This window comes from Prionailurus viverrinus, chromosome B1 (assembly GCF_022837055.1).
Source record: "Prionailurus viverrinus isolate Anna chromosome B1, UM_Priviv_1.0, whole genome shotgun sequence".
NCBI classification, from domain to species: Eukaryota; Metazoa; Chordata; class Mammalia; order Carnivora; family Felidae; genus Prionailurus; species Prionailurus viverrinus.
Window position 1 is genome coordinate 180975773 of NC_062564.1, and position 12897 is coordinate 180988669.

The 12897-nt window shown below is 35.6% G+C and overlaps 1 protein-coding gene across 6 annotated transcripts in view; it reads right to left on the minus strand.

Moving 5' to 3' along the window:
• PCDH7 (protocadherin 7) overlaps positions 1-12897 on the minus strand; it is a 421068-nt gene that overhangs the window by 198306 nt on the left and 209865 nt on the right. For 2 of the 6 annotated variants that reach the window (XM_047856163.1, XM_047856162.1), the window contains exon 3: positions 5073-5168. The exons of the other annotated variants lie outside the window; for them this stretch is intronic. In XM_047856163.1, coding sequence (XP_047712119.1) covers positions 5080-5168 — 89 coding nt within the window. In that variant the 3' untranslated portion in view covers positions 5073-5079. The remainder of the gene's footprint in view (positions 1-5072; positions 5169-12897) is intronic. 6 annotated transcript variants of the gene reach the window in all.

Here is a 12897-nt window from a genome sequence, read left to right on the forward strand (position 1 = left end):
TCAACTGACTGAGGCACCCAGGCACCTTGGATTCATCAATTTTTAAAAGCACAATTCTCAGAATCATTTTCAAGACAAAGCTCCAGAAAGAAAAATAAGTCAACACATATTATCTCTAAAGATTATATCCTTGATATCACTGGCTGTTGTATTTTAAAGATGAGGAAACTGTGTCTTGGGGAAATGAAATATAGTTTACTGGCAAATCTAGAACAAAACTCTAATTTCTAAAATTCCCAGTCTTCCATGTTCTGTAAAAAGTTGGAAGTTACTTTTTAAATGAGCTAGTCAAATTCCACATTTTAGTGAAATACATGAGGTCTTGAGATGTTAAGTGATTAATCCAAGTATCCTGCATTTTACTCTCCTCTTTCTAAGATACTAAAAGACAGAGTGAAAGATATTAAATTGGGTATGTTGCAAATAGAACACATCTGCAATAGCAGTGAGAAACAAAGCAGATAGAGGTCATCTGTTCTTGAGAATATTGCTTAAGAACCTTACATATAATCAAATAACCGAAGGATATTGCTTTCAGAATTGAATCTAAGAAAAGCAGAATGAGGGACATATATTCACACAAGTGACAAAGCAACATTTAGTATTAAAGAGAAAGAATTTATGTAGGCTTTGGAGCTTTCAAGAATATAAAGTCAAACATTACAATTACCATATGGAAAATGTTCATTAAGATTATATAGGTTCATAATATATGAAGCACATTTGAAAATGGAAATCTTGGGTAGGGTCAGGGAAAAGCCATGTGGCATAAAAAAGTATTCCCTGCCAGCAAATTAATTAAATTTCCAGGTTCTAGAAAAGGCCATATATTCTATGTAGGCACTCATTGAAAGTCAGATGTGCAGGGCCTCTGAGAGAGTGCCATAATCTATTCATAAATAGAACTCACCAAGGGACATTGACAGCAATTTGGCATTAAGGAACACTTCACATAAATGAAATTTTACTTTGCTGTAACTTTTATTAGGGAAAGTCCATATCTGACAGAGAATCCTTTAAATAACTTTCAGTCTTATTTTTTTTCTACTTTGACCTCTGTGTAACATATTATTACATGTTAGCACATATTATTAGTCATTGAAGTCAATAATTTCATTGAGAAAAATGGGTTTTGTTTTGTCTTGATTTTATTTTGTTTGTCTTTTACTTCCACTGATCTGCTGATATCATTATCCACTTAAGGATATTCTTTTTTAGTGCCAAATTTGTTAGAGTGGTGAATGGGCTTTTAGGGAAAGATCCATCTCAGGCATCAACCAAACCAAAATAGGTATTCAATTAAAAATAAAACGTTAAGACTGAAAATTCTTTTACCTTCATCAAATGTTATTTTTTACATATTAATTCATTTCTTTATCTTTTTGCAGCCCTTTTATACACGGTGATATTTATGTTATTTTTTACTGTACAATATGGTATCCAAACCACACCTTTATTAATGTAAAAATTCAGATCAAAGCCCTATGCAGTTTTAAACCTCCTGTTTTTCTCCTGAAGGTATTCAAATGGTTTTTCTAAATTCTTCCAATCAACCAAATATGAGAATATAAACTGTGGGAACCCATCCTGCATTCCTTCTTTTATAAAAGAGCATTTGTGCAGTAAATGAATGCTAAAAGGATTTACAACCAAACGGCACAGGGCAATTACAAAACTTGGGCTGTAACCTAGCAAATAATATATACAGACACACTATACATGTGGACATTATGATGGAGGGTCTGTCTGAATTTACGTCTTGGAAGTACTTTCATTTGGAAAAGGAACCGAACTTATTATGTGTTTTCCCAAGGAGAAAACCCAGGATAAATGGATTCAAGTTACAGGAAGACAGATTTTGGCTCAATATAAGAAGAGAGTCAAGAATTAAAGATGTACCAAAACAGAGTGGGCTACCTCTGGATTTTGTGTCGCCGAAATTATTCAAGCAGAGATGAGTCTTTCTTGTAATGGTGTTATGGGAGGCATGCACGATTTAAGTCTAGATTGGTTGACCATAATCTCTCTCAAAATTCCATGACTAATTCAACAAACACTGATTGTGTGTTGGGCACTCCACGAAAGAAAGAAAGAAAGAACAAAAGAAAGAGAAAAAAAGAAAGTGGGAGGGAGAAAGAATGAAGGAACAAAGGAAGGAAGGAAATTATGCCTATATTCAAAGAGCTAATATATTGATTAATTCTAGAGTTATCTTGACAGATAGTATGGTGAGGAGGGATATTTTGATTTGTATTCTAATTTTCCATCAAGCCTTGGCTCAAGTGTATTCTCCAGGCACAATCTTTTTAGTTCTAAATACTCCAAGTTAATGCTTAAACCCTTATCTTGCTCTCAAAAGCACTATTCCCACAGAAAAAGTCCTAGAAATATACAGTGTTCACAAATCAACATGTCTTAACTTGTTCTTTTTCTTTCCAGCACTTTTACCTCAAAGGATTTTCTAAGAATAAAGGAAACACAAATTCATAAATAAAGTTCTTTTTTCTTCCTGCAATGATTTTGTTTTCCCTCCAAGTTTTATTTCATATATTTTTTTAAAGTCCTCTCAATGTCTGTGGTTTTCAAGGATATGTTTCCTTCAATTTTTTATTGCTTTTCCATTTTTTTCATTTTCCAGAATCTTTTGGTTTCTTTTTTCTCAAAAAAGTTGGGGTTTTTTTTCCCCCTTTTTGGTTAATCCTGTTAATCTCATCTATATTTTAATCTCCACTTTTTCTTTTCTTTCTTTTCTTTTCTTTTCTTTTCTTTTCTTTTCTTTTCTTTTCCTTTCTTTTCTTGTAAACTGATAAGACTCTTTCCTATATGGTGTACATTTCCTTTATTTCCTATAATGTAAAAAAGAATTTCTCTGGTTAGTTTTTCTCAAAACCTTAGAATATGTTACTTGAATGTTCTTCTTTCTATATGAGATACAAGTATACCTGCACTTCTTTTCTTAACATTAGAATTGGGAAATTTCATAAAATTTAAATTAGCCTTTTTCTGCATGTGTAATTGTTTTGCAATTATTTAGTTTTTAATTATAGGTCCCATATTTAGAAGAAAACAATGAATTATTTTGTATGCTATATTACTCATATATTGAGTAATCTATGAAGTTAGTAATGGTCAAGAAGCAAACACTAAGGGGAACAAAACAAAAAGTGGAGGGAAGTATGGATGTGGGGAAGGGTCCATATGCAGGTTAAAAAAAAATAGATGACTGTTTTGTAAACATTCACTCACTTGCCCGATATATTTTGGGTATCAAACACTGGGACATAGAAGAATTCTTGAAACATAAGATGAAATCATTGTCCTCCAATAACTCAGAGTTGAGCATAACTCAGAGTCCCAACTTTGCTTAGGAAGAATCAGGAGAAATTACAGAAGGCAAATCCCTCTTTAGCCAATTCTGAGCAACCAGTGACCCTGCCACCTTAGATTTCTCCAAGTCTCATTTTTTTTTTCCCACTGAATTTGGATGATGATAATAATATCTAAATCTATGCTCGTTTGTATTAAGAAAATGGAGATTAAGCTCATTAATGTGGTTCCTGACACCTATTAAACTCTCATTACATGTCTGCTATTATTGTTGGAGCTTTCCAAACAAAGCTGGGCTTGAAGGGCCCTCCAGATGGAGAGACCCAGTTATGTGAAGGCTGGTGGACATGAGAGATAATATCCATGTGCAGAAGGAAGATCACAAAAGACAACCAATGATTTCAGAGTTTTGTCAGATAAGAGGCCGTATGTTCCTGAATGAAGATTAATGGTTCAGCCTTCAATGACTAATGGTTGCATCGGAGAAAATGCATGTAAATCAAAATGGTTTACTCTGTTTACTGACACAAACAAGTCTTAACTATGCTACCACTTTAAAGAATATCACAAATAATGCTGCCACCCACATGCACACCTATAGACACACTTACTGTTTTAAAGTGTCTGCCAATAATTTTCCTACCCTCGGGGTAGTGTTCTAGTCACATCCCCATAGAGTCAGGGTGTAATGCAGAACCTGACACATCCTCAAAACAAGCCCCTGCAGGAGCTAGAAGGACCAGTTCTTCCAGTGAAAAAGGAAATCAAGAAGGTGGGTGTTTTCCTGTGATGACTAAGGGTTTATGTGTTATAGGTTATGACTCTGCTGGAGTTTGAGCCCTAAGGGACCTAGCTCCTTTCAAAATGTAGCAGGCTGAACAGAGGTGATCTTGGGACTGGTGAAGGAAACAGTCCCCTTCAGCTCCCTCAAATGCCACCAGCTGAGTTGACCAAAAAAAAAAAAAAAAAAAGTTCTGCGGAAAGCAATGAAAATACATTTGGCTCTCACATCTGAATACCAAAGCTTTGTGGGTCATTTAGATTTGTTTGAACTGGTTTATACCTAATTTTCTAGAACCAAGTGAGTAAGTATAATTAATGTGCATACAATTTGTGCCATGCTTTTGAAAATCCAAATGTGAAAATAATTGAATTATGAGTAAAAATTCACCATAGCATTCTCATTGTATAGTATAGTTTTCAGAGGTACGCTATATATACATATATATGTATATATATATACACACACATATATATATACAATATATACATACATATATATACACATATATATATACAATATATATATACACATATATATACAATATATACATACATATATACATATATATATACAATGTATATATATACATATATATTGTATATATATAGTAAATATATATTGTTCGTGTAAGGCTGAAAGTGGCATAAACATACAAGTCCCATTTCTTTCCTGCATAACGAGCTGAGGAACCCACATCACACGTTTTTCCAACAATTGTATCATTAATTCTTCCGTAGTCTTTTCATTAAAAAACAAAACAAAACAAAACCTCTAACTGCGCAGGGAATTCTGAAATGCATAGCATGCCGAAATGTGTAAATACAGAGTTAGGTCGAACAACTCTCCCACATCAGGAGACTCTGTGTGGTGTATACTTGCGTCTTCTAAATGTAAAAGAGAGACACTATGAATGGAGAACGCAGAGAGGGGCAGCTTCACTGCTTCATGAGAACCGCCATACCTGTTGCTTAATGGAGAGGCCTTAACAGCACTCTTCTTCCATGCGTCTTGCCATGAGGAAAGGGGAGGAAGGGAAAGGTAGTGATGGCAGCAACACCTGGGGAAGGGAGATGGGGAAATATGTAAAGGGAAAATCAGCAGTCCCTACACAATGGTGTCCATCCATAGACCTGGCCAATAAAACAATTTCCAAAAACTCTGATTTTGTTTCCTTTCTTTCCTTTCTTAAAATCTAGACGAATTTCAAGAATCACTTGTGCAAATTAGGTATATTGAACGTTGTCAATGGGCACATTCTTACGACCAAAATCTTCCAAGTCTAGGGACATGGGGAGCTACTACACATAACAGTACTATCTTATTCTCACTTTGATATTTGGGTATAGATTTTCTTTACACCAGGTTTAAGAAAAAAAAACCATATAAGATAAACAATATCAAACATATACGTATTTTTCCAACACACAGTAGGGTCATTATCATCTCCTCATTCTGCCTCTACCCAATTGCTACATAACTGGCTCCCAACCAACTTCCTTTCTTACATTCTCCTAAGGGGATGTAGTTCTGATATCAAAACAACTTCAACTTGTTAAGTTAATAAAAAAGAATTTAATAAAAAAGAATTAAACTTAGAACTCCTATGCACTGCAAGAGGTGTAACTAATAAAACTTATAAAAAAAAGGCTTACGTTCTAATTATATGTTGTAGACATGATTTAATCTTGATCATATGTACATTTTAAAAAGTAAATATATGAGTTATATAAAAAGAATTAAAATGGAAATGTTTAAAAACAGTTGATAATGGTAAACAAGTTGGATTTTAATAGTGATTGTTTTCATATACCAATATATGAGATCATACCACACCTGAAAACCAAACACTGCTACTCGATTTTGTTCTTCGTATTTGTTTTTAATCTTTATTTTTGTAGGTTTGTATTTAGATACACACTACCTATGAAAAGTAACTGTTTTACACTATTTAGAGACATTTTTATACAAAGTGGAAATACACTTGTAAAAAGATATGCACAGTTTTATGAAGAAAATAAGGGGTATTCCACTGTGGTGGGGTTGTTGATAACGGAGGAAGCTGTGCATGTGTGGAGGGGGGGTGGTATCTGGGAAATCTCTGTACCTTTTTCTCAGTTTTGTTGTGAATCAAGGCTCCTCTAAAATTTGAATTCCAAATTAAAAAAAAAATAGTAAAACAGAAAAGAAAAATATTATAGAAAATGAAAAATAGGAGGGAATTAATTTTTCTTTGTGTGAAAAAAAACATTGACTCCTCACCCCAATACGTTTCTTAGTGTATTATGGACGGGTTGGGACATTCTTGAATTTTTGTCTAAAGACTGGGATTTTCATGAATACATGTCTGCATTCTGAATGTGATTCTATCCTTTAATCCTGACATTTAGGAATGCAGCTATCACAAAGATCTGAGGGGTTAGAAGCATGATAATCCTTTTGGTTTTATCTTAATCTTGTTTAGACAGGGTGCCTCCAAATTTTCCAATTTCTCAATTCCTCTGATTCTTGACACACTGCTTACTATTAGCCATCATCTCTTTTTAAAGTAACATGACCCACCTAATGATTAGGCAACAGTATTAGTCAGCCCTTGAATTGAGAAATTTAGAAACTAATTGGTTATCATAAGAGATTAGCATCAAAGAATTCTGAAGGCATATGCAGTCTAGGCCTGTTGAAATTAAAAAAAAGAAGAAGAAGAAAAGAAAACCTCAAAGTAGACAATTTAATTTGTATCTGATAGGTTTAAACATATTTTTATAGCTTTGTTTTTTCTCATAATCTTCAAATTTTGTATTTAATTTTAAAAATACTGTTATTTCACATAATATTTTAAACCTTAAATTCCCTCTTAAAATTAAAACCTACATATTCCAGTAATATCAAAGTAAGGAAAAAAAATAAACCTAATTATTCCTATATTTAAATATTCCTGAAAGAGTATTTTGGAATCATCATTTTGTCTTTGGAAGAACCAAATGTGGGAATTTCGCAAGCCAGAAGAAAAAGGATCCACATGCTCTTAATTTGTTATAAGGTTCTTGCATGCAGCATAAAGTACAGTATTCTTTTTTTTTTTTTTTTTTTTGCGGCTTCCTAATACCCTAAGGATTTTGTATATAGTAAATTCTTCCTTAGACTTTGGGAAGGATAGGTTATTATGATGTAATAGATTTGAAAATTAGCACTATACTGTGGAAGATACAAAAATAGCCAAAGATATACTTATGAGAAATTTTGGAAAATAAATACACACACATAAAACACAAAATAACACTAATAGTACAACTTTTCAAGATGTAACAAGTAATATAAAATGATTTTATAAATAGCTGAGTTTATAAATAACTGTAACCACATAGAATAGTAACTGAAAAGGTTAAACTGGAATTTTAAGATATTTATTTTTTTATTTTATTTTTTTAAATTTTTTTTTCAACGTTTATTTATTTTTGGGACAGAGAGAGACAGAGCATGAACGGGGGAGGGGCAGAGAAAGAGGGAGACACAGAATCTGAAACAGGCTCCAGGCTCCGAGCCATCAGCCCAGAGCCTGACGCGGGGCTCGAACTCCCGGACCTCGAGATCGTGACCTGGCTGAAGTCGGAAGCTTAACCGACTGCGCCACCCAGGCGCCCCAAACTGGAATTTTAGAGTCATGAATTCGTGGGCTGGAGAAGGGAACATTATGGATTAAATAATGCAAAATCAAGAGCTATTTTTTCTTTATATGTAAGAGGTAGAAGCCAGGGGAATAAAATGATCTCTGGCGCTAAGAGGGTATTTGGTAGGAATCTGCTTATGGACAATGATATAAGCTAGATTTTCCCCTGAATAAAAAAAGAAAATAAAAAGTTGACAGAAAGATAATGTGTAATTATTATTGAGAATTGACATTAGAGAGTTTTAATGAGACTGCTTTTCCTAAAGGACAGGGATTCTCTGTCACATACGTGGAACAACAATGACATCAGAGAGAATACCATGGGTCGGCCCATTGTAAAGTCAGCCTCTCCTAATTTCTATTTTTGGAAAAATATATAATCAAGGTAGAAATACTGATATTAAGATACACACACTCATGGGCGTGTGACTGAGTGAAGTAAGCACAGAGAGCACAATGTTGAACTGTCACACGGAAGAATAAGGCACAAGTCTTGGTTCATAAACATAAGGATTCCAGTCTTTAGGTGGGGATCAAAACTAAGGGTCAAACTTTGTAGCACCTGGAAGTTACAAGAGAAGAGGGGAGGTGAGCAAACTTTGACAAGACAGATGCTGAGCTTCTTCTCAAAGACTGAGTAGGATAAGGGTAAAGGATAGAAGAAAGAAGCAGCTTGCAGGAAGGAAAGCTGATGCAACCAAAGGCATTATGTGGAAAGGAGGGTGTTGAGTGCTGGCAGGTCTGAAGTGACTCCAACCAGAATAGACAGTGCAATGGAAGGAAGCGTAGATGACACCTTGATGGGGGCGCCTGGGTGGCTCAGTAGGTTAAGTGTCTGACTCTTGAATTCAGATCAGGTCATAATCTCATGGTTAGTGAGATTGAGCCCCAAGCTGGGGTCTTCGCTGGCAGTGCTGAGTCTGCTTGGAATTCTCTCTCTCCCTCTCTTTCTGCCCCTCCTGTCTCTCTCTCTCTCAAAATAAACAAATAAACTTAAAAAGAAGAAGAAGAAGAAGAAGAAGACACCTTGATATGCTGAAGAGACGCATCTATCAATATAAGATTAATTTGGCCCGTGAGACTGCTGTTCTCTATTTAATGTCTTAAGCTTTTCTCAAAACCCCAGTGTGTCTGGTACAAGGACATATGAGAAAAGACTATTTACCACACTGCATAAACATTCCTGATAACTCTATTGCTTTCCTTATCCTCTTTGTAAGGTCCATCTTAAAAACAATTTTTTTTTCTAACAATTAGAAAACATACTTCAGCTCTGGGTCTAACTCTATAACTTCCCCACAGTCTCGCACATTCCTACCCAAAGTCTCTACTGAAGATGAGCAGTCTAGTGTATTACACTGTGGAAACCATGCTCTGGGCAACGAGATGGTTCTGATTTTCTTTCATCCTCTTTCTTGCTAATAGAGGCTAAATAATGATCAAAAAGGGTATTTTAATAAACATAATGTTAGTGTCCGTAGTGTATATGGGCAGGGCTGGCATGTGGACAGGCCAGCCCAGTTGTCTGTGCTCACTTTGGCGTGACAGGATTAAGATCTCCCATGCGGGCAATGGAGAGAGGTGGAACCTGAAAACTTTTGCAGAAGGAACACTACCTATTCTTGTAGCATTCGTAATATGGTGCTATTGCAGGGGTGTCTGGGTGGCTCAGTCGGTTAAGCATCCAACTCTTGATATTGGCTCACATCATGATCTCAGGGTTTGTGGGTCTGAGCCCCATGTACAGCTCTGCTCTGACATCATGGAGCGTGCTTGGGATTCTCTCTCTCTCTCTCTCTCTCTCTCTCTTCCCCTCCTCCGTTCACTCACTCTCTCTCTTTCAAAATAAATACATTAAAAAAAAATGTGTGCTTTGCAAACATGACATCATCCAATGAACTCCTTGCAAAATGCATCTTATTTTGTACTTATTTTATAAATCTATCATTTATTATGTATATCTTATACATATAAACCTTGAATGAGGTTATTAGTCAAACTTAACTACTGAGAGCACAAGGAAGGAAAAGCCAGAAAATGCAAAGGGGGAAATAGTATTGTGTAGGCAGCACCTGATGTTTTATTTTAATCAGTAAAAATCATAACTGATTTAAGATAAAAGAATAGCTGTTAATCTTTTATTCAGCTCTTATTAGTAAGTGTTAAGAATGGGTTTCTAGACTCCTGTGTTATATTTTGTACTCCTAAGATTTAAAAGCATAGCTTGCATAGCTTAAGGGCAATATAAATCAGCTAAGTAAAAATGTTCGCTATTACCAGAATCCAGCTTTGGTAAATGACTGTACAATGAAGAAATTAGGAAATAGTATAAAAATCATTTAAGTGTAAACCTCAGCTACTAATACTGAATTGCATTTTAAATGAGTTTGATATATATGCATTCAAAATAGGGTGTATTAATGCTAGCATATGATGTTTAAATTTCTTTAACTCTAAAGCAAAAACATGAAATATCCTTTTGCTCTTTTCTCTTTAACTGAAGATGCTCATTAATTTTATTTTATACTACACACTCTTTCCTAAAAATTTACTCTCATAGTGACAATGGGAGTTTTGCCATATACAGATCTGGAGTTATGATACATTTTTTGACAATTTTATTAAAATTTCAAAATTTAGTTGCATTAAAATATTATACAAAGCTTCTAGCAAATCTATGATATTTTGCTTATTTTCAAATTCCTAATGTTTTACAAATCTGCTCTCCCTATAAATTTCACCATTTATAGCTATAGTAGTATTACCCACTTGGGTGCTTGGGTGGCTTAGTCATTTGGGAGTCCAACTCTTGGTTTTGGCTCAGATCATGAAATCTCATGGTCATGGGATCGAACACCACCACTCATCGGTCATTGGGCTCTGTGGTGACAGTGGAGTCAACTTGGGATTTTCTCTCCCTTTCTCTCCGCGCCTCTCCCCCACCCATGCGCTCTCTCGTTCTCTCTCAAAATAACAAAATAAACATAAAAAAATAGTATGGGCCTCTCTGTCCATTATGCAAACCAGCAGTCTAACTGTTAATTGTTGATTAATGCACTGAATAATGTTCATTTACAATTTTAAATTTAATTAATACATGATTTCACTCAATTGATATAATTAATATTTGAAGTTTACTTTAAAATGTAAAAATATTTTAAGTCAGCCAGAGAAGGACAGATATCATGTTTTCACTCATAGGTGGCTCTTAAGAAACTTAACAGAAGACCATGGGGGAAGGGAAGGGAAAAAAATTTTACAGAGAGGGAGGGAGGCAAACCACAAGAGGCTCAAATACAGAGAACAAACTGAGAGTGGATGGGGGTATGGGGGAGAGGGGAAAGTGGGTGATGGGCATTGAGGAGGGCACTTGGGATGAGCACCGGGTGTTGCATGTAAGCCAGTTTGACAACAAATTATATTAAAAAGAAATCAAGAAATCAAAATAAAATGTGAAAATACATTTTATTTTTTTTAATTATTTTTAATCTTTATGTACTTTTAGGAGAGAGGGAAAGACAGAGAGAGGTTGACAGAGCATGAGTGGGGGAGGGGCAGAAAGAGAGAGGGCGACCCAGAATCCTAACAGGCTTCAGGCTCTGAGCTGTCAGCACAGAGCCCGACGCTAGACTCCAGTTCACAAACCACGAGATCATGACCTGAGATGAAGTCAGATGCTTAAAGGACTGAGCTACCTAGGAGCCCCTGTAAAATTGCATTATAATGTGGATTTTGCTCATTCTTTTCCTAACTTATAATTGTTTGAGTCAGCTTGTAAAATTATAGAAAGCCTAAGTCCTCACGTAAGACATTAATCATTTCTGCAAATGAATGTTGTTATATCAATTTGATAATTCAATTTTACTCATCAAATATTTAATGAGTGTTCAATCTGTGCTAGTTACTGATTCAGTCAGAGGAACTTAAACATTGGGGTTTCAGGACTTCTCTAAACTCTTGAAAGCTGTAGAGGACCCAAAATGCTTTTGTTTTTATGTGGAATATATTATCATTGATTTTCATCATATTCAAAACTTAAACTAAGACACCTTAAAAATAATTAATTATAAACATCTTTGAAAATAGCCACAATAGGGGCGCCTGGGTGGCGCAGTCGGTTAAGCATTTGACTTCAGCCAGGTCACGATCTCGCGGTCCGTGAGTTCGAGCCCCGCGTCGGGCTCTGGGCTGATGGCTCGGAGCCTGGAGCCTGTTTCCGATTCTGTGTCTCCCTCTCTCTCTGCCCCTCCCCCGTTCATGCTCTGTCTCTCTCTGTTCCAAAATAAATTAAAAAAAAAAAAAAGTTGAAAATAGCCACAATAGGTTCATTTCATGGTGACATAAATAAAATATTTTTATGACAAATTATTACCATATTTTTTTCAAACCAAAAAAATCACCCATGATGATTTTGTTATGGGATATATGTTTGGGATATATGTTCGTATGGATGTGTGACACACAAAATGCTAAGGACAAGAGCATCAACAAGGCCTCACAGAAGAGGTCATAACTGCAGTGGGCTTTGAAGGAAAAATTGGTCAACAGGGGAGGGATGCAGAAGAAAGAGGTTAAGACCATTTCATGAAAAATAAGGGGGGGGGGTGGGCACGACGAGACACAGCAGGTTGTAATAATTAGAAAGAACATGGTGCTTTTGTTTGACAGATTGTCTTCAAACTCCATCTCAGCCACTCATGACTCAGTCAGTCATGGCTGCATGACTTTGAGCAAATCACCTAAGATCTGTGAGCCACAATTTGCTCTCCTGTGAACAAATAAAATCTACAAATTAAGAATTTATAGCTGTAATAGTATGACCCACTTGGGGCATCTGAGTGACTCAGTCAGTTGGGTGCCCAACTCTTGATGTCGGCTCAGGTCATTATCTCACAACTCGTGGATTCGAGAGCCATGTCAGCTTGTGCTGCCTGTGTGGAGCCTGCTTGGGATTCTCTCTCTCCCTCTCTCTCTCTGCCCCTCCCCTGTTTGCTCTCTCTCTGTCTCTCAAAATCAAGAAACAGTAAAAAAAAATGTCCCAAGGATTAAGTGAGATGAAATATGTAAAGTATATTCACGTGTAACAGTTAATTATCACATTCAGTAACATACCATATTTGGT